The sequence below is a fragment of the Malurus melanocephalus genome, unplaced genomic scaffold (assembly GCF_030028575.1).
Source record: "Malurus melanocephalus ecotype Western Australia unplaced genomic scaffold, MMel_1.1 scaffold_471, whole genome shotgun sequence".
NCBI classification, from domain to species: domain Eukaryota; kingdom Metazoa; phylum Chordata; class Aves; order Passeriformes; family Maluridae; genus Malurus; species Malurus melanocephalus.
Genome location: NW_026623703.1, coordinates 88434 through 113394, shown reverse-complemented (window position 1 = coordinate 113394; position 24961 = coordinate 88434). Strand labels below are relative to the sequence as shown.

General features: G+C 44.8%; 2 protein-coding genes across 2 annotated transcripts; both read left to right on the top strand.

Moving 5' to 3' along the window:
• Positions 1-1520: 1520 nt before the first annotated feature.
• Positions 1521-12672, top strand: KDELR2 (KDEL endoplasmic reticulum protein retention receptor 2). The gene is made up of 5 exons (XM_057380773.1): positions 1521-1733; positions 8003-8103; positions 10409-10567; positions 11550-11802; positions 12552-12672. Exons 1-5 carry the CDS (start codon positions 1643-1645, stop codon positions 12584-12586), a joined length of 639 nt encoding a protein of 212 aa, XP_057236756.1. The 5' UTR covers positions 1521-1642; the 3' UTR covers positions 12587-12672.
• A 1705-nt stretch (positions 12673-14377) lies between these two features.
• DAGLB (diacylglycerol lipase beta) lies at positions 14378-24961 on the top strand. Its single transcript, XM_057380807.1, has 15 exons — positions 14378-14544; positions 14987-15138; positions 17317-17491; positions 17996-18257; positions 18350-18475; positions 18960-19087; positions 19372-19498; positions 19837-19920; positions 20352-20429; positions 20830-20910; positions 20994-21121; positions 21254-21322; positions 21418-21490; positions 22040-22293; positions 23488-24961. Exons 1-15 carry the CDS (start codon positions 14450-14452, stop codon positions 23678-23680), a joined length of 2025 nt encoding a protein of 674 aa, XP_057236790.1. The 5' UTR covers positions 14378-14449; the 3' UTR covers positions 23681-24961.

Sequence of the window (24961 nt, the reverse complement as noted above, 5' to 3'; positions counted from 1 at the left end):
ATAAAACTTTCCAAATGAAACAAACAACCCCTTCTCTTAGGAAGCGATAGGAGATGCTATGGAGCTTGTCAAGGAGTTGTACTGSTGTACTTGTAAACACAGGGTTATAAGAGGACAGGCTTTGCTTCCTAATCTCTGAAAATAAGTGAATTTGGTTTTGTCATACTGTGGGTATTTACTGAAAAAGATAAACTCAATAGCAGGTACTGGACTAATCAGTTCTCTTTTCAGGAATATGTAAACTTTTTAAAGATTTCAATGTTTGGGCCATATTTTAAACAGGAAAATTAAAGATTGTAGTTAGGATCCTTTCCATAAATTTCAAGCAATCTATAACTTTCTGCTCTGGGAAATTTTCAGTCTRTCATTCTGAAACAGTAAAGCCATTACGCTATTTCCTCAAACAGGGTGTGAAACAATGTAAACCAAGAGGTTTTGGAGAAATTAGCTACCCAGCAAAGCACCACTGTTTGCCTGGGATATTTTCTACAACCATTGGAAATCCTATTCCTCTGGCGCTATTTCTATTTTTCTTTGTTATTGTTTGGATTGTTGGGTTTCTTTACAGAGAACATCGGACCGTTATTAAGAAGAGATGCCCCTTTGAGCTGCCCACTGAACTATGCTGGTCATATTCTGTTTTAGGGATTCAGGATTCTGAAGAGACAGTGTGCTGACTCTCAAGGCATGATTATTGAAGAAATAATTGCCTTTTTTTTTTCTTGGAAGTTTACACAGAATCCCAGAATTGTTAGTGTTGGAAGGGACCTCTGGAGATCACCCAGTCCARCCGTGCTGCCAAGGCAGGGTCATGTGGAGCGGTGACACAGGAAYGTGTCCAGGCGGGTTTGGAAAGTGTCCAGAGAGGGAGAGTCCATCACTGCCCTGAGGAGCCTGTCCCGGTGTTCTGCCACCCTCAGTCCAAACACTTTCTTTCTCACGCTGAGATTGAGTTTATGGCCATTGYTGCTTGTCCTGTAACTGGGCACTGCAGGAGGGTCTGGCACCATCCTGGCCCAGAGAAGCTGTGGAAGAATTCCTGTCCAGGCTGGACAGGCCCTGGGTCAGCTGCTCCAGTGAGGGACATCCCTGCCCATGGCAGGGGACAGGACGTGATCCCCACGGTCCCTTCCAACCCACCCCATTCTGTGATTCCATCATCCTGTCACCYTCTTGGCGCCCACCTTTGTGATATTTATATGTATTGATGAGATCCCCTCAGTTTTTACCAGACTAACCAGGCCCAATTTCCACAATCTAAGACAGACGCTTCAGACCCCTCTAGCCTCCGCTGGAGCCTCTCTAATAGCCGATGTAGCTTTTCACACAGTTGTGCTACAAAACACAATAAAATACACATATAATATACCCAACACTATAATCGCTATGATATATACGTGTACACACATCAGCAGCCCCGCGGCCGCTCCCCTCAGCCAGCCGGGCCCGCGGTGCCGGGGCGGCCCCGCCGTGAGGGGAGGGCGGGCGGGGCGGGGCGGGGCGGGCGCTCCCCCTCCGCTTCCCGGCGTGCACCGGCGCGGGGCTGCCTGGCCACGTCCCCGGGCCACGTCGCTCGGTGCCCGCTGAGCTTGCGCCATCTTCGCTCCCCGGCTCCGGCTGCGCCGCCGCCTCTGCCGCCGCCATGAACATCTTCCGCCTCACCGGGGACCTGTCCCACCTGGCGGCCATCATCATCCTGCTGCTCAAGATCTGGAAGAGCCGCTCCTGCGCGGGTGCGTGCGGAGGCCGCGGGGCGGGACCGGCCGGGCGGCTCTGGGCCGCGGAGCCCCGCGGGAGCCTCACCGGGGAACGGGCGGCATCGCCCCGAGCTCGCCGCGGCCGCGGGGTGCTGCGATCGCCCCCGAGGGACCGCGSCCCGGGGAGAACCCGGCGAGCGGGGCGAGGGGGGGTCGCGTCTGTCCCATCAGCCCGGGAGGCGGCCCTGGTGAAGCGGGGAAAGGCGGGGAGGGGATTGACCCCCCTGGAGCGCCCCTGAGGCGGGCGGCAGAGCTCGGCCCGGGCAGGTGAAGAGGGACGGGCGCTCTCGTCCAGCAGGGGAGGGGGCTCTGCCCTCCTCCTGACCTCCCCGCCGCTCGGGCCCCTCCGAATGCAGCGCTGGCGGAGCGGGTGAGCAGCCGGGAGAGGGGGAAGGAGGAGGCGCGTCCCTGCTCCGGGGCGGGGGTGCGCGGCGGAGCTGCCATTCCCTGAACGGTGTTGTGGTTGCCATTATTTGTACTTTAATCCCTGTGCACCACCGCTCCGGCTGTCCCCGGGAGGGTCGCTCCTTCCTTATGTAACTGCCCGGCGGCAGGCGAATGAATGGGGAGGCCGGTTTCGAGGTGGGGGGGAGGAATTCATCCCCCGCGGGGCGGGCAGCCGCCCTCTCCATCCCTCCGTCCCTCCATCCCTTCCCTCGCCCGCCCTGGCCGCACCCGGCGGGTTTGGTGCAGCGCTGACCGCCGCTCACTCGCGGCTCGCAGCCCCTCAGGTTTCCCCGCTCGCCCCTTCCCTCCGCGGCGGCCTCCCGCTCCCCTGCCCTTGGCTTTTGTGCAGGAATTGCACTGTGGTCTGGAGGGTTTGCTGTCGGCCCGGCTGTGAGGGAAGCGGCAGGAGGCAGATCCCCGGGCCTGTGTGACGTGGCAGCGGGAGCAGCCGGGTCCCGGGCGGGCGAGCCCCGCTCCGCCGCTCCCCGTGCCCCACGGGCCTGCTCCCAYTGCCCGGGCCGTGCTCCGCTTTCCCCCGTGGGCTGTACGCTGTGGTGGTTGGAGGGAACTGCAGGCACTTCCATGACTGCAGCAGAGCTGATTTCCTTCAGAAAACTGGGAATTGTTGTCATTCAAAATGGGTTTTTCCGTGTTATGTRGATCGGGCCCACCCTGGGAACGCCGTTTTTGTTGTACACGGGGCTTTGACTGTGARCTTGACTTTGCCTTCTTCGGAGAGCTGCTCCGCGATTGTTCTTGAAATCAGTTTGCCATGTGTTCAAATTCCGGGTTAGCACTGTCGAACAGCTGTATCTGTAAAGTTTTCAGTTAAAAGCATGAAGAATTCGTTCAAGTGGTGACCTGAAATAAATGAGAATGGGGAAATGAAAGAGATTTGCACTACAGGTAGGAGGAAGTACAGGTTAGGTAGTTTGCATGTCAAGTCACTGGCTAATCACTTGATAGCACCAAAAAGAAAGTAAATAAACAGTTTTGGTTTTTAAAAAGTAGAGTAATAGCTTTGGTTTCAAACACACTGGAAGTAACTTACTGTTAACTTTGCAAAAGAGGTCAAGCAAATGACTCCATGTCTGACATGCAGCAATAGTGCAGAACTGTTGTTCCTGAGATCATGGAACACAAGAGCACCTTCCTGGTGAGCTTACCTGGCTCAAGCTCTCAGCATCAGGAATCCTACCTGGATCTGGCAGGAGAGGGCCGTGCCTCCTCCAACTCCTCTGTAGATTTTTATCTTGTCTGAGAAATAAATGCATTGGAGATTACAAACAGCAAGAGGGTTCATGATCTAAAAACTGAGTATAATTTRCTGTCTGAAGAAGGAAAATGGGAAATTGCGTTGCAACGCTGAAGTTCAGATAAGGTTTGAGCCAAGAGATTCTTGAGTGACCTTTGGATGTGAGGTTATTTACACAGTAYAGTGCAATGTGACCTAGTCCCATCTTTCTGCTTAAAAAGTGATCTGATGCTGCTTTTCTTAAGTCAGTTGTGATTGAGGATCTCTGCTACTAGGGGTTTATTCACGAGAAAGCAGCCTCATACCAATTGTTGGTCCAGCTTTCTCCAAAACAGAAAAGTGAATGGGCCTGGATGACATAGGGCCTTCAACTTTTCCCTTTCCCAAATTAGCCAGCCTCCCTGGAAACAGGCACATGCATGAGGCATTTCAGTAGAAAATACCTGCTTCATTCATTTTCCTGAGTAAAATAAATGAAACAGGGATGTGTTTGTCAGGGATTGTTTCTTTGGTGTCTTCCAGTCCTGCCTCAGTCCTCAGGAGTAAATCCTGATCTGAGGTGAGATTGTGTCTGAGGCCTGATGAATCTTCTAGAGTGAGAAGAACATGAACACCTCTAAGGAACATGAGCAAAGGATTTTGTTTTTGGGGCTCTATTCTGTTCCTTCTAGTGGTTCACTCTTGAGGTTTCTATTGACAAAAACTTTGTAAATATGTATTTGCATGTGGTATGTTTGTATAGTCAGACATGACAATAACCCCTAAGGTTACCCCTAACCAGGTAATTTTGAGCAGCTACAAAAAGCCTCTTACTAGAGGACTTTCTGCTGTTCCTTTACATTGCATGGTGTTAGAGCCATTTATAAATTAAATAAACTTAATCCTTACTGGTGACTGAGGAAACGTGGGCAAACAGCTGCTATTTAACTGCACTTTTGAAGCAGCAGAGGCTTTGAAAATAAATAAGGGCTTCTAACTGCTGGTGAAGTGCAGGCTGTGATCYATGAAGAACTGGCAAAGCACATGGTGCAGACTCCTCTCTCCTGGTTGCATCTGTGTGTGTCTGAGCCTTTGTTCCAGCAGAGCTCAGAGGCTGTAAAAGCCTGTAAAAAACTGGAAGTGAGGGAGACAGCCGTGTGCACCTCTGCTGGAACCTGCTGTGKTTTGAAGGCTCAGTCCTCATTCTCTTCCCTAAGAAAAAACTCCTCTAATTGAGGACCATAGGTGAGGCTAGGCCAATCTGCACTTTGAAGCAGTCTGTGTTTTCAGTGTTCAAGACACTGATTTTTTTTCTGATTTAGTCAATAGGTTGAAAAGAGAGCAAGGGGAAAGTAAATCAAGTCATGACTTCAGAATTTCAGAGCTGGCAGGGAAACAATTTTTTACATGTCTGATTATTTGACTTTCCAAATTTAGAATTTGGAAAAATGTTTGCCCCTCAAAATAACAGCTCAAAAATCATCAGGAAGGGCCATGGAGAACGTAGTAGATAACTCTGTTACTGACATCATTTCATAATTACGGAATTCATGAGAGGAATCCTGTGCTTTCAAACAGTGTCAAGTTCAGACTGTATTTTCTCACCCATTTCAAGTCAAATTAGATTGTTTGCAGTGCAAATTACTGCCTGAAAATTGAATTGCATTTCTCTGTGTCATTTATCAAATGTTAAAGGYGACCTGCAGTTGCAGTGCTGTCAAATTATATGCTGTATACTCTAAAAACGTAGTGTAGATAGTAAATGTGTAGCACTTTTGCTAGGTAAAGTAGCTGTATCTCAGTTTTATGTCTCTGCTGTGGACCAGATAATACTCAAGATGAAGACTTCTGACAGTACTTTGCCATAGGCTGCTGCTCATTTGTCTGTATTTTCTCAMAAACTGCTGCTTTACGTAGCTTTGGAATTTCTTCTCTGAAGGAAAGTGTTCTCTTTCTCAGTTGGAAAATTTGTTCTTTAAAATTAGGTTGGGTTTTTAAATTGGAAGCAYAGGAGTCTTAATGGAGTAGTATAAGCACAAAGAAGTTACGGTTCTGTGGCTGATGTGGACTTGGTACAGAACAAAACTACTTTTTTAGTATTTCAAAAAATCTGTGAACTTCCAYGGCAAAGTGTGGACTGACATTCCTTAGAAGAACTTTCGTTTTTGGGTTTTGTGGYTGTGATGTGCAGTTCATGGTTGGAAAGTGCTGTACCCTCTGCTCCTGCTCCTTACCTGTCTCAACTGAGCACAGTGAAGTTGATAAGAAAGTGCTGCAATTTCAGCTCTGCCCTCCTGCCTGCCACAATCACCTGAATTAAAGTTTCATGCYATGGCTTTCAGCCAAGCTGGAGCACACAAGTTGAAGTTTTCCACGAGTGAGGATGAAACAAAACTGAAAGGTTTGGCTCTTCCAAATTGGAGCCCAGAGCTTCAGAAGAAGAATTTGAATTTAGCTTAAGAACTAAATAATGTTTGTGGGAGTAAAAGGAAARRGWGAAGGATGAGAATAACATCATTGTWGCCTCAGTGGRTTGCAGTGGCCAAGGGTGAGCCAARGTCARTGCTGTGACACGTATATTGACACATTTCATGAAGTTTGAAATGCAKCAAAGTCATACAATTATGTATTTACCTGATCATTCCCCCTCTTTGCCTGTGGTTTAGATGTTTCTTCGGGTTTGCCTGTCCCTTCAAAGGTCTTTGGTTTACATATTAAACCTTGTCTAGTCTAGTCTAGCCTACTTAACTTGAAAATTAGTTTAATCTTGGGTCTAGGGTGGGTTTCAGGATTTTATGACTATTTTAAAGATTCAGAAATCAGTGTGAGTGTTGAAAGCCTTAATAAAATTCACAGCTTTGGGGTGGAGGAAGTGAGGCTCGCAATGGCTTAGAAGAATTTGTCAAGAATATTGTATGTATTTGTGACAGTATATCCAGATCCAAATTTAAGCTGTTGTCAATAATTATAGTCTCATATGCTTTTTTTTTTTCTGTTCCTATTATTTGCTAAAAGAAAATAGCATRCTAAATAATTCAGTTTAATTATAGTCTGTAGTGTGCTGCTGTTCTGTAATCTGTCCAGGTGGATTTCTTTGTCCTGTGGGTTTTGACCTTAGGACAGCTTTGCTTGCAGGGAGGTTTTATTGGCAAATTGTGATGTCARAAAGCACACCTGGGATGAGCCCAGAGTGCTGCTTCAGCTGTTGGTGCAATGGACTTGTAGTTCAAGAAATGTCCAATGTATTTTTTTTCCTGAACTTTGAGAAGTGATTTGTTTGGGGTTGTTTTGGTTTTTAATACTTGCAGCTTGTTTTTACAGCTTTCAGCCTGCAGGTTTTGAGGTGTTTTCTGTTGCCTGTACTACATTTGGGTTGTTCTGTTGGTGGGACATCAGGCTCACCTTGCAGACATTTCACAGATTAAAGGTGCCAACACCCCCCTTTSTGTTGTTACTGTTTCAGCCATTCCTGTACTTTGTACATGGAATTTCTTCATCTGGAGCAGTTTATTCCATGTTCCTTAAGCTGGAGTGAAAAAGGMCTTCAGTAGCCATAGCAGATAGCCTTCTCCTGATTGCTTTATGGCACTGTTAATAAAAGCCTTTCTGGAAATATCTCTGGATAAAGGGACAAGGATTTTCAGCCTTGCATCATAACCCTTTCCTGCAGAGTATTTTTCCCTCTTGTTTTTTGAACAAGACTTGCATGCTTAGCTGAACAGATTCAATTATTTTCACCCTGGATGACTGAAAACAAGAATAATTGGAATAACAAGATAGAGGCACAGAATAGGTTGTTTTGTCCCCCTGCTGTGCCACACCAGCACATCAGTATTATGGAGTGATGCTTCACCTCAGTTTTCAGAAGCTTTTAGTGACTGATTGTGCAAAGCTTTTMTGCTTCTAACTGTGCTCTAGTGCCTGAAGTTAAGTACAAACAAACGTTTTGACATTGGGGCTTTGACCTAGAATTGGAAAGTTGCTTTGAAGGTGCAGTGTAGATGTCTGGCATTTTATCTCGCTTCTCTCTCTTTTAAAAATTTTGGTTTAGTACWTAATAACATGTGGGTTTGATTGTTTGATGTTTTTCCCACCATGTGGCCAGTTGAGTCGTGAATTGAATTGTTTTAAAATCGATGTATTCCTGTAAAATGGTTGGTGCCAGCACACCTTCTGTTTGTCACTGGGGCTGTTCTGTCTGCTGCCCTTGGACCTTCCCAGCTTTTCATCTGAGCCATGTGACACTCTGAGAGCTGAAAGCTAATGCAACCCTGCCCAGTGATAATACACAACAGATAGGCTGCAAGTGATATTTTTGGAGATGACAGTACCTGCTGTGAGTAACTTCTGAACCTTGTGTAGTGCCAGCACCTCTTCCAGTACAAGTTAACTTTAGTTCACACTGCTGAGCTCAATGGGCTTAAAATTCTGTTTGTACAGCTTGTCAACTTGCATTTTGTCCTAATTTTGTWATCAACTTGCTTAGAAATACATCCTAGGCATCAAGTGTTTCAAAGCACCTCATCACTTTTTGAATAATTAATTATTTCCTTTATCACTTTAGGTATTTCTGGGAAAAGCCAGCTTCTGTTTGCACTGGTCTTCACTACCCGTTACCTGGACCTCTTCACTTCATTCATTTCATTGTATAACACATCTATGAAGGTAAAGAGTTAGAAAAACGAGGGATGTTGCATGCAGAGTGCATCATTTCAATAATAAAAGCCACTTTGAATGGCCCACTGCATAAGTGTTATAGAGTATGTTCTAAATGGGCTTTGGATAAAGAATGTGGAAGATGGACTCAAAATCCTATTTTTTTTTCTGCACTCTACATGCAGATTTAAAAAGCTGTGGCATTTAGAACAAATGGCATTTTGGTTATTGATAATAAAAGCTTTTGGAAAAATGGTTTAGATAAATGGCATTTTTCAATTGAGACGTTAAAGCTTGAGTAAATCTCCTTCTATTCACTATAAATTAGTATTCAGAATGCACTGCCAGAGTTGCAGCRAGTGTCTGGTCAGAGGCTGATCAAAAGTTGACAGCAGTAAGCTCTAAGGAATGTGTCTTCTGAGAATTGTACCCCTGTCACTCGCCCACTGAATGTTAGTGAGCCTAACTTTGAGTTTATTCTTATTTGTTCCTGCRATTTCTAGTGTTGAGTACAAGAAAATAAAGCAGTAGTCTGGGAGAGGGCAGTATGTCTGTGCTTTTTAAATCCAATTCCTTTATTCTTGGATTTTCTTGATGCTTCTCAGCTTTAATTCAGAGGGTGGTRTAACTTTGCCAAGAGGAAAGACTAGATAATAAAGCAAAACATACTGAAGAATTGGGGAAATWATACAGTAAAATAAAATTTGGTGTCTTAAACTCACACTGGCTTTCCAGCAAGTGAAATATGTATGCTTAGGTTTTAATATCATCAGTATAGATGAAGAACTGTGGATTAAATAAGATATTCTGGAACCAGAAGCTTTTTCCATATGTAATTTTTGATTGGAAGGTATCACTGGGTGCACTAAAGGAGCAGGTAGGGGGGYTTTGCCATTTATTTATTTACTGGTTGTGATTCAAGGCCATGAGCCCATCTTTGTTCTGCCCTCCTAAGCAGAAAAGGAGTGAATGTGGAACACTGACTTCCAAAATGGAGGCCTCTGTTTCTGTTTCAAAGATTGCTACTTGGGTAGATTGTTGGATATAATTCTCTTTTCAGCCCTGCTTGAGTTCCTAACACAACTTTGTGTTCTATTTGCATAGATTTAGGAGTATGTAATGTTACACARTTGTCGAGAACTTCAGCTGAGAAGTTGAGAGTTGTGATTCTTGAGATGAAGAAATCGGTAATACAAGAAACTGGGATTATACCCTTTGTGATTAGTTTATACCCATAGCAGAGGTTCCCTGATTCTTGTCCTGTGATCCTTTTTCTCCTCTCTGCTGGGGTGCTCGTGTAGCAGAGCCTTTGGATTCTGAGCTCCTTAATAGAGTATTTGTAGGATTTTCTATCTGTGAGCAGAGCATTTAGTGATTAATAGCATCTGCAAACAGTGGGGTTTTTAATCTGTTACTTCTCTGTTGCAAAGAACCCTTTTTAATGTGATAAATGGATTGGAACATTTAATCTTTGTGATGAAACGGAGGCAGAAGCTGAAATATTTGTCTGGTCTGCTGTACTGTGTTGATTCCAGGACAGTGAGCTCTGTCCTGATGCTGGCAGATTGACCTTTAGAAAGTCTTAGATTCTCTCTGGTTCTGTTTCCACACCTGTWAAATGAGGCTTTTTGCTCATTCCATGGGTAACAGCTATGAAGTCTACTGTGCCAGAACCATCAGAAAGGTTAGACATCAGCACAAGCTGAACTCTGATTCAGTGCTTCTCTCAATTGTGAGTTTTGCAGTGCTGGTTGGTGGAGAACAGTGTCCAGTTGCCACTTTTCATGTTTTAGAGATGCTTAAAGGTCTGAAGCAAGTCATGAGTTTGTGATATGTTAAATGGCTCAGTCTGAATGGAGCTTACTGAGTATTTTTTAATTGCCACATGAGCCACACCACACTGGGCTTTTGGATGTAGAAAGGGCCCTTCCATTATTGTTGTGTGGATGCATCTGCACATTTTTTACCTTAATATTTGTCGCTGGTGCTTCCCCTGTAATTGTAGAAAATGTAWTCTTTCTCCAGTCAATTCTTTAGTTATGTCTACTCAGGAAAGTCTCTTCACTTTTGGGCATTTCCTTCAACCAGAGGCAGATGATGCCTTCAAAGCAACAAAACCCAGAGTTGCTGATTTTGGATTATTACTCTGCTGACAACATCACCAATAGCCTGCAAAACTATGTAAACAAACAATGCAAAAAACCAAAAAATACCACACTTACTCCTCTTAGTGCTTACTCAGGGAGTGTGATTTAATCCTGGAACCCCTGTGGATTGTTTTGGGTTTTTTTTTTGTTCCTTTCCTTGCTCTCAGCTCATCTACATCGCTTGCTCGTACGCCACCGTGTACCTGATCTACATGAAGTTCAAGGCCACCTATGATGGAAACCACGACACCTTCCGAGTGGAGTTTCTGATAGTTCCTGTTGGTGGCCTTTCCTTCCTTGTCAATCATGATTTCTCCCCTCTGGAGGTGAGTTGATTGTGGACAGGAAAAGATGTTTTTTTCCCTAAAATATTTCGGACATTTTTAGCCTGACCTGTGAATGATTGAAGGGTGTCTCTGTTCAGTCTGTGCAAATTGAAGGCACCTCAGGAGACCAGCACTGTTACCAGCATTGATTATTTTATTAAGAAAAAACACAGAAGACTGTGTTTTTCCCACATGTCTGTATTAATTCAGAATTCCTTTTGTTCTGTTTGCTGAAAAAAAATCCCCAGGAATGCAGTTTGTGAATAGTTGGTGCCACCTGGTGAAAACAAAAGGAATTATACTACTACTTCAATTTTATAGAATTGCAAATGGTCTAGAGTATTAAAAAGAATTGCTTTGTATTTAAAATGCAACTATGTGTTTAATGGCAAAAAGTAGTTATATTAAAAATGTAATTATAGAGAGTTCAGGTAGTTTTTCCTACAAAATAGAGAGTAACTTCAGATGCTTATTTCAAGTGGAATGAGCTGCATTTTTATATTGGGGTTAAATGAATTTATTRTAGAGTAATGGAATTTGAATTGCAACACTTTGAGACATTATTTTAAATTCTGTTCTGCGTTAACTGGTTCTTTAAACAAATTGATAAAAAATGGAAGAATATTGTGGGGTAAAAAGAATTTCATCTTTGCTGCAGCTTTCCCAGCACAGGCTCTGTGTTTCATGGTTCTGTGAGCTGGGTGCACACAAATTCCCTCMCAAGTAAAGCTGTGTGTGCCAGCTCAGCAGAGACAGAGCTGCTTTGGGGTCTGCTCTCTGCCAGGAGAGTTYCCTCCTGCCATCCTCTGCTTGATTTTGAGCCTTTCCCTTYRTTTTCCCTGTGCCAAGGAAATACCATACCTGTGTGAATGGGTATTCATCCATCACATTGTTAGAGAGTGAAAAGCCAAGCCAAGTCAAATATTTTCTGTCCTTGTGTTATCAGTAATAACAGATATAYCTGTSCTTTTATTCCTTTCAGATTCTGTGGACCTTCTCCATCTATCTTGAATCGGTTGCTATTCTCCCTCAACTTTTTATGATCAGCAAAACCGGGGAAGCAGAGACCATCACTACTCACTACCTGTTTTTCTTGGGTCTGTACCGTGCCTTGTACTTGGTCAACTGGATTTGGCGCTACTACTTTGAGGGGTTTTTTGACCTCATAGCTGTTGTTGCTGGTGTGGTTCAGACCGTTCTGTACTGTGACTTCTTCTATTTGTATGTTACAAAAGGTGAGTAGAGCAGGAAGTTCATTTTCAGATTGTGGAATGTGGCAGTTAACAGCTTCATAGGGATCTGCTGTGTGGGCATTATGATCTCATTAATTAGTGCTGAGATCCCCTTAATTTATGGAGTACACTTTCTGCTAGTGTGGGGCATTTCTGAGGATTGTTTTGGGTATGGGTAGAATACAAATGTATAAATGGGCTGATGAACTTTTGGAAAAACTTAAATGTGGCTGAATATATATTGCTTTTGCCTTCCATGGATAAGCATGATCCTCCTGCTTCCCATGACCACGTTCACTCTTACCTGGAGATCCTGTGCTTACAAATACCTTTCTCAGTGCTTTAAATACTATAAAAGTTTCGGTATTTTGGATGTTTCTGTTTATGCTGAGAGTAGAAGCAGACACCTCTGCTGGGTGCATTAACAATTCTGCCCTTACTGACATTTCAGCTTCCATCATGTGTCCWCAAAGCTGCATGGGGCTGTGTTATTTAAGTCCTAATTGTTAACGAGCCTGTGGTCAGGGGCTAGTGTGTGCTATGAGGATGAAAAGTGGGAATTCAGGGTGCCACAGGAGAGCAAGCTGGAATTGTTAATTCTGTTTTTCCCTCTATGTATTGGAGAGAGGACTGTCTGCAGTGGACCCATTTGGTGTGAAAGTTCTGGTCCCTTTGGAATTTTAACAGCTTGTGTTTCTCCCACATCCCAGCTTTGTTTTGCTGACCATTCTCTTTCCCTCTTTTCCTTGCAGTTCTCAAGGGAAAGAAGCTCAGTTTGCCAGCGTAAGTGCCAAAACATCACCAGCATCTGTCCTTTTGGATGCTTGGACAGAACAATCCTTATCACAAGCAAAGGCGAAGATGCTTGAGACAGAAAGTCAGAAACACAGCTCTTTATAGTGCAGGTAGTCATCAGCGGCTCTGTAAGAACGGAGGAAAAACAACCAGCAGATTTCTGTTTGATGCATCTTGCCTTTATCTTTTTTATTACTATGTATAAAGATTTTTTACATAAAGAAACTTATACTGTATTAATAAATTCAGTGTATGGTTTCAATTGGAATAGTTCCAAAAGTGAGATTTTTGTGAGATTGTTTATGACCAGGAACAAGTGCAAACGTTTTTTTAATTTTCAAGATTTTCTTTGAAATGACTGATTTTTTTCTTTTTTTTTTTTTCAGTGCACAAATATGTGCATCCTTGATGGATGGTAGTCATCTGTTCTTTCCCTTTGATTCAGTTTTCATTCCACTATATTTATTTTTTTTTTCCAAAAGGCAAATATATGTCAACTCTGAATCTGAAACCACCGATGTTTGATGTGATGTGCTGGTGCCCAGTCTTTGTGCCATCTGCTGACATGGAGTTCCTTATTCAAAATAGATGTTGGTGCTAGAAGGGGAACAGTCACATTCTGTAGTTGTTCCCCTTCTAAATCAGACTGATGGCAAGAGGCAGTGAGGAAATGGCTCGAGGCCACAAGGATGGGCTTTTTCCTGTTCTGCCATGAGTCTGGGGAGGTGATCCCAATAATGGAAGCACTTGGCAGCCCAGGTCCTGAGGTGAGAGGTGTGGTGGTGTTCTTTASTGGCAGATGTTGTGACTGTGCTGTTTGCTCAGCAAGAGAAGGTTCAATATCTTGGATGTGCAGCCCTGCTCCACCGTTACAACTGTAGGAATGGGACACTTGTAAGTTGTTGATTACAGAAATCTGTGGGTGATCATTTTAAAAAATATCTACATTTTCTTAATAATGAATGCTTTATAAGCAACTTCCATGTTCAGCTTCAAGTGGTTTTCGATGTCACTTTTGGACAATTAATATTTTTTTTATAAACTTTTCAAAATCAGCAGCACCAGTTACCATTCTTCATCCTTTAAATGATTCCCTTTTTTTACTGAGCTGTTGCATGATTTATCCTGTGTTACCATCCTCAATAAACACTTTATGAAATGGTGAAAACATTTTGGTTTTTTTTTTTTTTCCTATTCCTGAACGTGAAAGTTTTCTGTGTGCCTGGGGCTGGATGAAAGTTTGCGGTGAGGATGAGAAGCTGAATGTCACTGCTGTTTGAAATACGATGTTTGTAAGGCTCTCAGGGGTGCTCTCAGTAATGGAAGCAGTGAGATCTTGTTTAGCAGGAGCTAAAGAGGAGGGTTTGGTGTTTGTGTGGGTTTGATCCTCAGCTCAATTTGCCCTCATCAGCTCCCTGTTCAGGGCTGGTTCTCATTCCTGGCACTGCTGATTTGCAGCTGAGGTGTCTGCAGTGTCTCCCCTGATCCAAACCCAGCAGTGTGCCTGTGCTGCAGCCCGGCAGCAGCTCGGGGCCGTGCCCGGTTCTCTCCGGTCCGTGCCCGGTTCCCTCGGGGCCATGACGTAACGGCATCGTGATGTAACTGCATGATGACGTAACTACATGGTGACGTCACCGCGCGCGACCCGCACTGCGCACGCGCCCTGCGCGCCCCCGGCCTTCCCGCCGTCCCGCGCGCGCGCTTCCCGGGCTGGGGCGGGGGCTCCCGTCAGGCGCATGCGCGGTGGGAGGGGCCGTGTGACGTCACTGCCCGCCCGGTGAGGCGGGAGGGGAGGCCTGAGGGGAGGCGGGGCTGGAGCGGTCCTGAGGGAGCTGAGGGAGCCGGGACCCGCACCATGCCGGGGCTCGTGGTGTTCGGCCGCCGCTGGGCCATCGGCAGCGACGACTTCGTGCTCCCGGGGGCCTTCGAGCTGTTCGTCAGGCTCGTGTGGTAAGGCGCGCCCCGGTGCCGCTGCCCCCCGGCCCGGCTCTTTCCGGCGGGATGAGCGGTGCCGCGGCCCGGCTGCTGTCGGTCGCTGTCGCATCACGCTCGGTGCGGTGCCCGCGCTGCCCCGGGCCGCCCTCAGCCGCCGTGTTTAATCTGCGAGTAGCGCACGTGTGGTTTCGTAATTAATGCGGGGATTGCTTTGTGTCCGCTTTGGGATCTGAGGGAGGGAGTGAGYAGCACCATGCAGGGAGCCTGTGGCTCGGTCTGCACTCGGCTGCATTGTAATTCCTGCTCAGTGTCCGCGTAGTGGCTTCATTCTGACACTTTCCTTATGTAACAGGTTCCTCGCTGTTAATCTTTGTGCAGCGCTCTCGTATCAATCAGGTGATCACAGCAGACACTTCCCCCTTCCTGCTCCAACTGTTGTTATTTCCCTTCCCGGCAGGTGGATCGGGATTCTTGTCCTTTATGCGGTTCGCAAGGGGCAGTTTAACTGCCCCGGGGGAGGATTGCTGCACAGCTACCTGCTCGGCCTCCTCATCCTTCTGGCTTCCATCATATGTGCGCTCTCTGCTCTTGTATACATCAGTATGCAAGGTAAATAATTAATAATGGTGTTTTGCGTTTATCTAGGAGGATTCTAACGGATGTGTGTTTGTAATCCAGAGCTGACATTAAAAGCTACCAGAAAAAATGAGGTGTTTTAATGGTAGTCAGACCTGAAATACTCTATCAACATCAACATGTTTGCYTTAATAGTATTACCTTTGTTAGTCTGGAATCTGACATAATAAATATRCAGCTTATAACAGCTGCTTAAATAAACAACAGCTTAGTGCTGCTAATGGTTCATTGCCATCAGAGCATTGTGAAAACCTCTCTCTGCCTAACTCTGGTGGAACGCTGCTCCAGCTCTCTGACCAGAATTTAGAGAAATGCATCCAAAATCATCTGGAGTATCGTGTTAGTTCTGCCTTGCATGGGCGGGTTTAGTCATACCTTGTGAAAGCTCCTTAGATGCAGTGGGCCGCTTGGGAAAAAACACACATAGAAAAGTGATTTGTGTAAATGTCATAGTAAAACTGACAGCGGTATTGTTAAATGGAGCAAGACTTACAGCTTGAATGGCTGAACAGAAGTAAGGATCCCAATGCAACTTCTAATCATTTGTAGAAATGGCTAATTTTGGGTTAAAATTGCTATGAAAGCTTTTTCTGGTGAGGCACCTGATTATCAAAGTAATGTTAAGAAGATTAAATTGAAATACACGTGTGGTCTCTGGAGTAACAGATGAGACTCCACAGTTTCTGATATATTGGTTTTCATAACATACTGTAAATAAGTATTTATGCTTCTGTAAATAAGAATTTATACTTTTTCCATTTAAGCAATTTTAAGAGTGCCTGAACAAAACTTTGWCAGAGCAGAGGTGTGGATGATAATCCTAGCTTGAAGCTGACCACAGGTTTTCCTAGAGTTTCCTAGAGGAAGGGGGTAGTAAGATCAAGCTGACTGTGCTGTTTATATCAAAGTTTCACGGAATGTTCTGGGTTGGAAGGGACCCACAAGGATCATCGAGTCCAGCTCTTAAAGGAATGACCCATACAGGGGTCAGACCCATTTCCTTGTGTTATTAGTGCCAGACTCTGACCAAAGTTGGAGAAGGGAGAGATGTAACTGTGAATAGCAGTGATAAAAGAACTTTGCTCGGTATAAAAGTACAGCTACAAGGCCATTATAACTAAGAAGTGGAAGCATTCTTAGACTAAATTTCCAGGAAAAGAAAAGATGAGGTGTGTTGGACTGTGGTTGTAATGTGTGGGTTTTGGTGTCCTGGATCTTGTGCCAGTACTTTCACTGTGCTGGTGACTCGTGATGCCAGCAGGAACTTGGCTGGAGCCCTGGGGTGGTGCTGAGAAAGGAAACTTTGTTTAGAGGAACCACAGTTCCATCTGATTGTGTGTGTGTAATCAGCCACGCTGCTGCAGGACWGGCTGCAACCTGGCATTGGGAAAAAGCAACCTCTGCATGGAGGGCTTTTGAAACAGCTTTGTCACTGGGTGTGAACCACAGCTTGGTAATTGGAACATAGTTTACAAAGTTGTTTTTGTTCTGCAGCCTTTACAAATTACCTGTCTACACCTGAGCACGCACACCCTGCTCCCTCATTGYCCTGGGATCAGCAAACTGCTTGAAGGAGATGAGCTGGCCTAAAGTTACTCCCTTTTTATTGCCTTAAGAGTGCTAAGTGGAGGTGGTTATTGGTAAACTTAACTCAGAGAAAGTGGTCTGAGAGGTATTTGTCCTGGTAATAATGGTCCTACTTTTGTTCTCCTATTATTATTGAGTAACTCCATTAAAAAAACTTCATTGTAGCCCAGCAGAATAGCATCTGAAAATAAAATATTCAACTAACTAAAATAGAATAATAAAAACAGACCCCAAGAGTCGTGAGGAACTGTAGGTGATCTGGTGTTCCTGGGTGCAGCGTTGGTTTCTGCTGGGCACAGCACTCCTGCCTCAAGTTCAGTGCAGAACTGTCTCTGACTGGAGTTGTTTTGGRTTTTAGTAGAGTGAATTTTCAAAATTGCAGCTATACACCCATTGTTGTTTTTCTCAGCTTCAGTGATAACTTTCCTTCAGTGTGAAAGTAGCTGATAGTGAAGTTTCTTACTTTCTGTAAAGCCCAGAAAGTTCATATTTCCAGGTAGGATTTTATGTACTCAAGATGCATTTGTGAACGGTTCTTGTTTTAAATTCTCTTTCTAATTTCAGGAACAATTTCRAATCCAGGCCCAAGAAAATCACTTCCCAAAATACTTTACACTCGCCTGCTTCTCTATTTCCCTGAATTCATCTGGGCTGTTGTAGGAGCTGTGTGGGTGTCAGACAACAGTGTGCAGTGTGAGAAGACTGTGATAAATGGCATCATTGTGACAGTTATTGCCAGGTAAAGGTGCTYCCCCCCAAATCTGAACTTGATAGTAATGTGGAAAGAAAATGAGTTGGTATCCTTCCCTAAATGAGCTTGAGCTACTTGACTTGGAAGAGAAATGTCCTACAGTGAAGGAAAGGAGATGAAGATTAGAAAGGGTAAGAGGGAGAATGGAAGTGTAGAAAATGGGATGCATGTGAAGGGTGTAGTAACCAGATCACTCAGCTGGTAGTAGGAAATGGAGCTGTCACATCTCTGGGCTGCTGCTTGCAAGGCACAGGGCTGTGATCTGGGTTTGGTACTCTGTGTGAACTGAGCTGACAGCCCTGCCCCGGTGCCCAGGGTATTGCCAGCCCAGTCCCCAGACCTGCACCCGTAGGACAGCAGCAGAGTCTCCATACGGGATTCCATACCCAGTTTAGTTTTCAATCTGTCAGGATCTGGAGCTGTGATTCCGTGCACCCCTGACAGAAATATCTGGTTTCACAGTCTGTTATCCCTCTCCCTTGTGTTTGGCAGCTGGATTATCATCATCTTTACTGTCATTGGAGTTGTCATTGTCTTTGACCCGCTCGGGGGGAAGAAGACGTTCTACCTGCCCGACGGTGTGAGCCGCAACCTGGAGAGCAGCCAGTCGGGGCAGCTGCTGTACAACGTGAAGAGCTCTGCCACCAGGGTGTGGGAGAAGAGGATCCGCCTGCTGTGCTGCTGCATCGTGCAGGACGATGATCACCGTGTGGCTTTCACCAGCATCGCMGAGCTCTTCCGAAACTACTTCTCTGTACGGGGGGAGGGGAGCTGGGCTTGTGTTCAGACAGCTCTGCCACGCTGAGGTGTGGAATGTTTTACACAGTCTTCCATGTCTTTGTACAGGACACTGATCTGGTGCCAAGTGACATAGCAGCTGGCTTGATTCTGCTCCATCAAGAGCAAGATAAAATGGAAAATTGTCCCAAAGAGCCTGAAGAAGTCCTGTGTCATTCTCCATCTTCTCTTGTGGTAAGACCTATCTGGTGCAGCCTCTGGTGTCATTATTCTAGGAAAAGGTGCCAGATCAAATTGAAATGCACTTCCCTCTGTTGAGTTTTTATTTTGTTTATTCTTTTAACAAAATAAGTTACTAGTAAATGCAGTGAAGACAGCTTATTGAGTTTGTGCTCAGAACATTTTTCTTCTTTCGCATGAGTCGGTAAGGTATTTGGATTTCAGCATTGAGTTTATCAATGTATTAGCATTGGAAGAAACTGATACAGTGAGAGCTTTCCAAGAACCTTGRGCTGTGTTGCTATGTCAATAAACACAGACCTTCTCCTGAAATACCAGTGGCTATTTTTAGTTCCTCTTAGACATTGAGGTTTTCCTCTTGGGTAGTGTGTATTTCCTCATGCCTTGATTTTCACTAGCCTGTGTTCAGTTTTTATTCCAGGCTGCCTCACACCTTCCTCCCTTTGTCTGATTCCTTTCTCTCCCTCTGCACTTGCAGGCAGATGATTTGGATGTTGAGCTGGAGAATGCTGCTCACTACATGCTGTTTGCTGCAGCTGCCTATGGCTGGCCCTACTACGTGTACACCAACCCATATACTGCACTCTGTAAGCTCAATGGTGACTGGTACGTTTGATCCRAGAGCTTAAAAATCCCTGACTGCCTTCTATTTAACCAGTGTTAGAAAAAGAATAGGTACAATAGCAGTATTTTTGTTGCATTAAACTCTATCACTCTTGAGAATACATAAGCTTGATTAATCTTTCACAAATTCACAGAAACAAAATTGCAGAAAGAAGGCATTTCTGATTTCTGGCAGAAGGCCTTCTGCAAATGTAACTGAGTTTGATTCCTTGAAAGGAAACCTAAAAAATTGGAATGTTAAAGTTTTTCTCTTCTGTGTTTGTTAGYTGCAGAAACAGACCAACAGATTCTGATATAACGGGCAGTGATCGTCATAACTTTCACTTTGGATCCATCCTAAAAATAACAGGACTGCAGTACAGAGACTTCATCCATATCAGTTTTCATAACAAGGTAAACAATCTGCACAGGCATTCAGCAAAGTGTTATGATGAGTTCAGGGAAAGCAAGGGGTGAAGGATCTAGTTTGCCTTCAGCATTTGTGAAGTGCAAGATGCAAAGCCAAATCAAAACATTCAATTATGATTTTTTTTTAATCTAACAGAACAGCCACAAATCCGTTTATRTAAATCTATATCTATTTTTAAAAAGGCCCTTAGACTAACCAGATAAGGGACCAAGTCAGGTTTATTTCCATAGTACAATATGGAGCTCAGGAAGAGCTTTCAGAAGGTGAAGACAAGTGCTTACCATTATAAAGTTCATGTACTGATTACGTTTTTCTCCTCCAGATCTATGAAATTCCCTTTTTTGTTGCTTTGGATCACAAAAAAGAAGCTATTGTGGTTGCAGTGAGAGGAACCTTGTCTTTTGAGGTAACAGCCATCTAATATCAATAATTGGCTTTATAGAAATGAGTGAACCCCCAGTACCTAGAGGAAATTGTGTTACACTGGCACATGTGAAATAATTCCCTCCCAGGTAGGAGTTCCAGGGTTAAGCTGGAAGCTCCCTGCCCTTGGGTGGGTGATGCTCCCTGTGCTGCTGGAGCAGGGTGTGGAGGACAGGCACTGGTAATGCTGGGGCACTGAGAGTGGAGGTGCATCCCTAATGGGGTGTGTGCTGTTGGAAACAGTGCCAGACTTGGAGCTGTGTTTGCTGGGGTGGTGCTGGGTGATGGGATGGGATGTGCTGTGYTCTGCTCTGCTGTTCTGTGCTGCTGATGTCCCTGTGCCAGGCCTCAGAGCATGACCCATGAGCTGACAGCCCTGCAGGGAGCTCTGACCCAGCCTGTCTTTGTTCCCAGGACATTCTCACTGATCTCTCAGCCGACTGCGAGGACCTGACGCTGGAGGATGTTCTGGAGAATGGCTTTGTGCATAAGGTGTGTGCAGCCTGTAGCTGTTTGTAGATCAGCTCAGCAGTAGCAAGCTATAAACACCTGGAAGCCTTAGTTAAACAGAAGAATGTTCTCCTTGTCAGATGGATTGCACAAATTATTTCAGTKTTGGTGCATCAAAAACTGCCTCTGGAAATGCAAGGTAGAATTTGTAATCCTCTTGTCAGACTTAATATCCTTATGAAATATCCCAAAAGATTTTTAWCCCATACATAGAATACATAGAGACCTCTTGGTTATAACCAGACCTCTGTCAGGTGCATGTYAAAGAGAAGATCAGCTTTGCAAAAAGAAAAGTTGTTCTGTGATGGTGTTGTATTTAAACTGTACATGTGTCAYATCTCAGATTAGATACACCCTTCTAACCTGAACTGYTCTCTTGTAGGGAATAACTCAGGCWGCAAATTACATCTATCGAAAACTAATAAATGATGGAATTTTAAACCAGGCTTTCACAATTGCCCCAGTAAGTTACCTTCCAAATAACTTGGTTTGTCAGAAGAATTACCCACAGCTTTTTTGTGTCTAAATTGGTCTTTCTGTCTGTAGGAATACAAACTTGTGATAGTTGGTCACAGTTTGGGTGGTGGGACAGCGTCGATCTTGGCCATCATGCTCAGGAACTCCTTCCCCACKCTGAGGTGTTACGCCTTCTCTCCCCCAGGAGGGCTCCTCAGGTGAGAGATTTCTGTTGCTTGGTTTTGTGTCTGAGCTGTAAAAATCWTCAGGGCAGCTGCCTAAATCCTAAAAGTGAAGTGTTCTTGTCTTTAGTGCATCTAAACTGCCTTTTTCTTTTTTTTGTTTTCAAGCAAATCACTTGCAGATTACACTAAGCACTTTATTGTGTCAGTCATTGTTGGAAAAGACCTTGTTGCAAGGTGAGATGGAAATACTTTTATACTGATATTTGGAGTTGTGTTTGATAGCTGACAATAGGAGGCTTTGATTTGCTTTGTTCTGTGTGTTTRAACAGGTTAAGTATGCCCAACATGGAGGATTTAAAGAGAAGAATTGTGAGAATTGTGGCAAATTGCAACAGACCCAAGGTAACTAAATGCAKTTCCTGGTTAAAAGTCAGTGGAATTTRCCTGGGTTAARCCCCAGCTTTAATGCAGTGACTACTGGTGGGTGTATTTTTGATTTTAAAGCTGAGAGTTAACATTCTGTTTTGGAACAGAATTGTTTTATTCAGTGACATTTGTTAGTCTCCCGTGCTGTATATCATTGGCAATCAGGATTCTGTAAGACTCCAAATACACCAGTTTACAACATCAAAGACCTGACATTATCTGGCTAAATTATCTATTTGCTAGTTTTGCTGATAAAAGGAAGATATTGAAAAACAAAAATGGGGAAAAAAGCCAAACAGCTAAAATTATGAAAAGTCAGTAAGAGATCTTATTTTAATAGTCAGTAACTAGTACCAGTAGGTAAGCAAGGAGATTTTATCAAAATTTGGGGACCATGTGCATGAAGTAATTTTTATTTTCAGGTGATGTGTGTGCAAGCACACAACTAGGAACTAGAAYACACAACTAGAATAAGTTACTTGARGAGATGGCACACTTCAGYTGGGCTGTTGTCTGTGATTTCAGTACCAGATTTTGCTGCGGGGCTGTTGGTACGAGGTGTTTGGAGGGGATCCTGATGACTTCCCCACAGAGCTGGATGGAAGGAGCCAGGATGCCCTGAGGCAGCCCCTCCTGGCCGAGGAGAGTCTGATGGTTCATCGGTCACCTTCGTACAACGCCCTCGAGGAGGAATCCCACTTGAATTCACCACCTCAGTACCCTCACCTGTATCTGCCTGGAAAGATTATCCACATCGTTGAAGAATGCAGCTCTAGGAGGTAAGTGGGATAATGAACACCACTGTCCTGTTTTCCTGAAGTCCATTTACATTCTCCCTTTCAAAGTAGCCATTCCAGCTCTGGGACTTACCTGCATCTCCAGTACCCAGTTCTGCTTGTTGCACATTGCCCAGTTCTCAGTTTCCATTCTGTGCCTCCCAGCTTCTTTCTGTTTCACTGCAAGCCCTGGCACCGTTCCTCTTTATGCCTTATCTGCCCATTTATTGCAGCTGCTCAAGTGAGGACTTTAAACACTAAGATTGGTGAGTTCAGCCTTGCCAGGCTGCAGTTTCTGCTTTTCTGTGGATGCAGGAAGCTGMCAAAGACAGCAGAAAGCTGAAACTGCTGGAAGGGTGAGGATTGTGGCTTTGTTAGGGCAGTGCCGTGTTCAGGGTTTTTTTTTTTGTATGTTTTTTTGTTGATGTTGGGCTTTTTTAGACAAAGCAACCTGAAACAGCCCATAAGCCAGGCAGGCCTTGGTACCATTCCACTGTGTTTTGAAACAGAAATTTTCTAACTTGTACAAGAGTATCTTAYAGAAGAAAAGAGGAATTGTCCCTTATAGAGAGGAAAGAAAAGGATTGGAGAATAAATCCACTTTTTCCCTCCCATTCAGTAGATCASTATTTTGTTCAAGCTTCACACCTGTAATTTCTAACAATTTTAACACTGGTTTTACAAGTTAGATACTTAAACACCTCTGACCTGGCAGGTTTTCTTAATGGCTGCTCTTTTACTTAATATTGAGTTAATTTCTTTTCTGTTTTTAACTCCAMAGCACAGCAGTTAATCATGGTTTTGTTGGTTTTTTTTTAAGCTGGACTAGCACAGAAGAGCCTCTGTCATGTATTTGGGATTTAATTTTACAAAATGGTGCATCCTGTGTGCAGCATTAAATGCAGTGCCTGCTCTGCTATTGATCCCACTGTGACTCACTCCTTCAATCTGTCATGAACATGTGAATGTTCTGTGTTTAACGCCCTCCCCCTCCTTGCTCAGGCTGTGTTCTGTGTTTTTGGGAGGATCATTTCAATCTTTGATGGCTTCATTTYCCTGTTAATGCAGAGTGTAATTTGGTGCAGAGCTGCTCCTGTGAGAGGGCTCCAGTTCCTCCTGAGCTCTGTCCAGAGTCTCCAGGTTGTCTGTTCTGGTTCTGACACAGCCATTGTATTTGTGGTGTGTTTTTTTTCCTAGGTTGTGTTCTTCAGATATTAAATACACGGCAAGATGGTCGAACGAAACGGTCTTCAGCAGCATTTTAATAAGTCCCAAGATGATCACAGACCACATGCCAGATGTTGTGCTGAAAGCTCTGAACAGTTTGTCTCAGGAACATGGATCATGTCTTTCTTGTCAAACGCGAGAATACAACCCCAGTGCAGTATAACCACAGCTCGAGGACGACCTGTGGGGCTTTTTTGCAGGTTTCAGGTATTCAGGACACATTCCACTTCATTGCTTAAGTGGATTTCAGTACTTTTCTCACGTTGCGTAGAAYGAACAAGGGTCTCAAGGCCCTTGCCTGTGCAGCGACCTCGGGGAATGTTGTTCTGCTGGAAGCACAGACTCTGCCTCTGTGCTGAAGGTTGGGCTTCTCCACAAAGCTCAGGATGAGCCGCTCCGGCCGAGCCTGGGCACGCTGGCACGGGAGAGCCAGAGCTGAACGCTTGACCAAAGTGAATGTGAGCGAGGATGGCACAGCCACAGAGCAGAGCAGAGTCCTGCCAGCCCTTCAGCACCCCCTGCACCTCCACTGCTGCTTCCAGGACCGTTCAGGTGGGCAGAGGGGCTGTGGGGAGGCACAGGGGCTGCAGGGACAGTGGAGCCGAGGGGGCCCTGGGGAGGCACAGGGGCTGCAGGGACAGTGGAGCCGAGGGGGCCCTGGGGAGGCACAGGGGCTGCAGGGACAGTGAGCCCCAGGCTCATCTCAGCCATTGCACTACTTTTCTTCCAGACTGGGCTGGGATCCCGGGGTGGGGGAGGGCTTGTTGTGATGAAAGGCTGCTTGGATGTACATGTGCAATATCCCTTCATCTACCTGTCTTTTGTATGTGTTGATCTACATCACTGCTTTTATTGATTTTAAACTAAAACTACTTAACAAGGAGAAAAAAATACTGTCCAGGCCCTGGCATCATGTTGGTCACCAGGCCTAGCTCCAGCTACTGAGCACCACGCGTATTCTGCCAAGAATGTGTAACCACTTGTACTGATTTTTAAAAAGCAGAGTCCTTGTTTCCAGTGTGTAACTTTTTTTTCCTTTTTAAGGCTCAGCAGCATTTATTTTTAAAAAATTATGTAAGTAAAMTATGATGTGGTTGAGAATTACCTGTGTGGATGTTCTCGCTGTGATACTCAGTATGGAGACAGAATTAAAGGTACAAATAAACCTTTGGCTCCTGTGCAGTGCCAGGTACCAGTGCTGCAGTCAGAGCTGCCCTGCAGGGTCCKGGGGCACAGCCTTGGATGCAGCTCCAGAGGAGAGCGGCCAACAYGCAGAGCAGGCTTTAAATAAAAGCCTGGAATCTGGGGCATTTAAGCACAGACTGTAACAGGTTCAGAGGAAAGAACACTTCTGTTTGCACAGAGAGGAGTGGAACACAGAACCTGCCCCCACTGTCAGCTGCTCTCAGCACTGCACAGGCAGGAACACGGGGCATGGAACAAG

Bases quoted from the DNA above. Each gene is read 5' to 3' on its own strand.
- KDELR2 (XM_057380773.1), top strand. From the start codon at position 1,643: ATGAACATCTTCCGCCTCACCGGGGACCTGTCCCACCTGGCGGCCATC. The intron at 8,104-10,408 runs GTAAAGAGTTAG...CCTTGCTCTCAG, and splicing joins TGTATAACACATCTATGAAG to CTCATCTACATCGCTTGCTC. The intron at 10,568-11,549 runs GTGAGTTGATTG...TATTCCTTTCAG, and splicing joins ATGATTTCTCCCCTCTGGAG to ATTCTGTGGACCTTCTCCAT.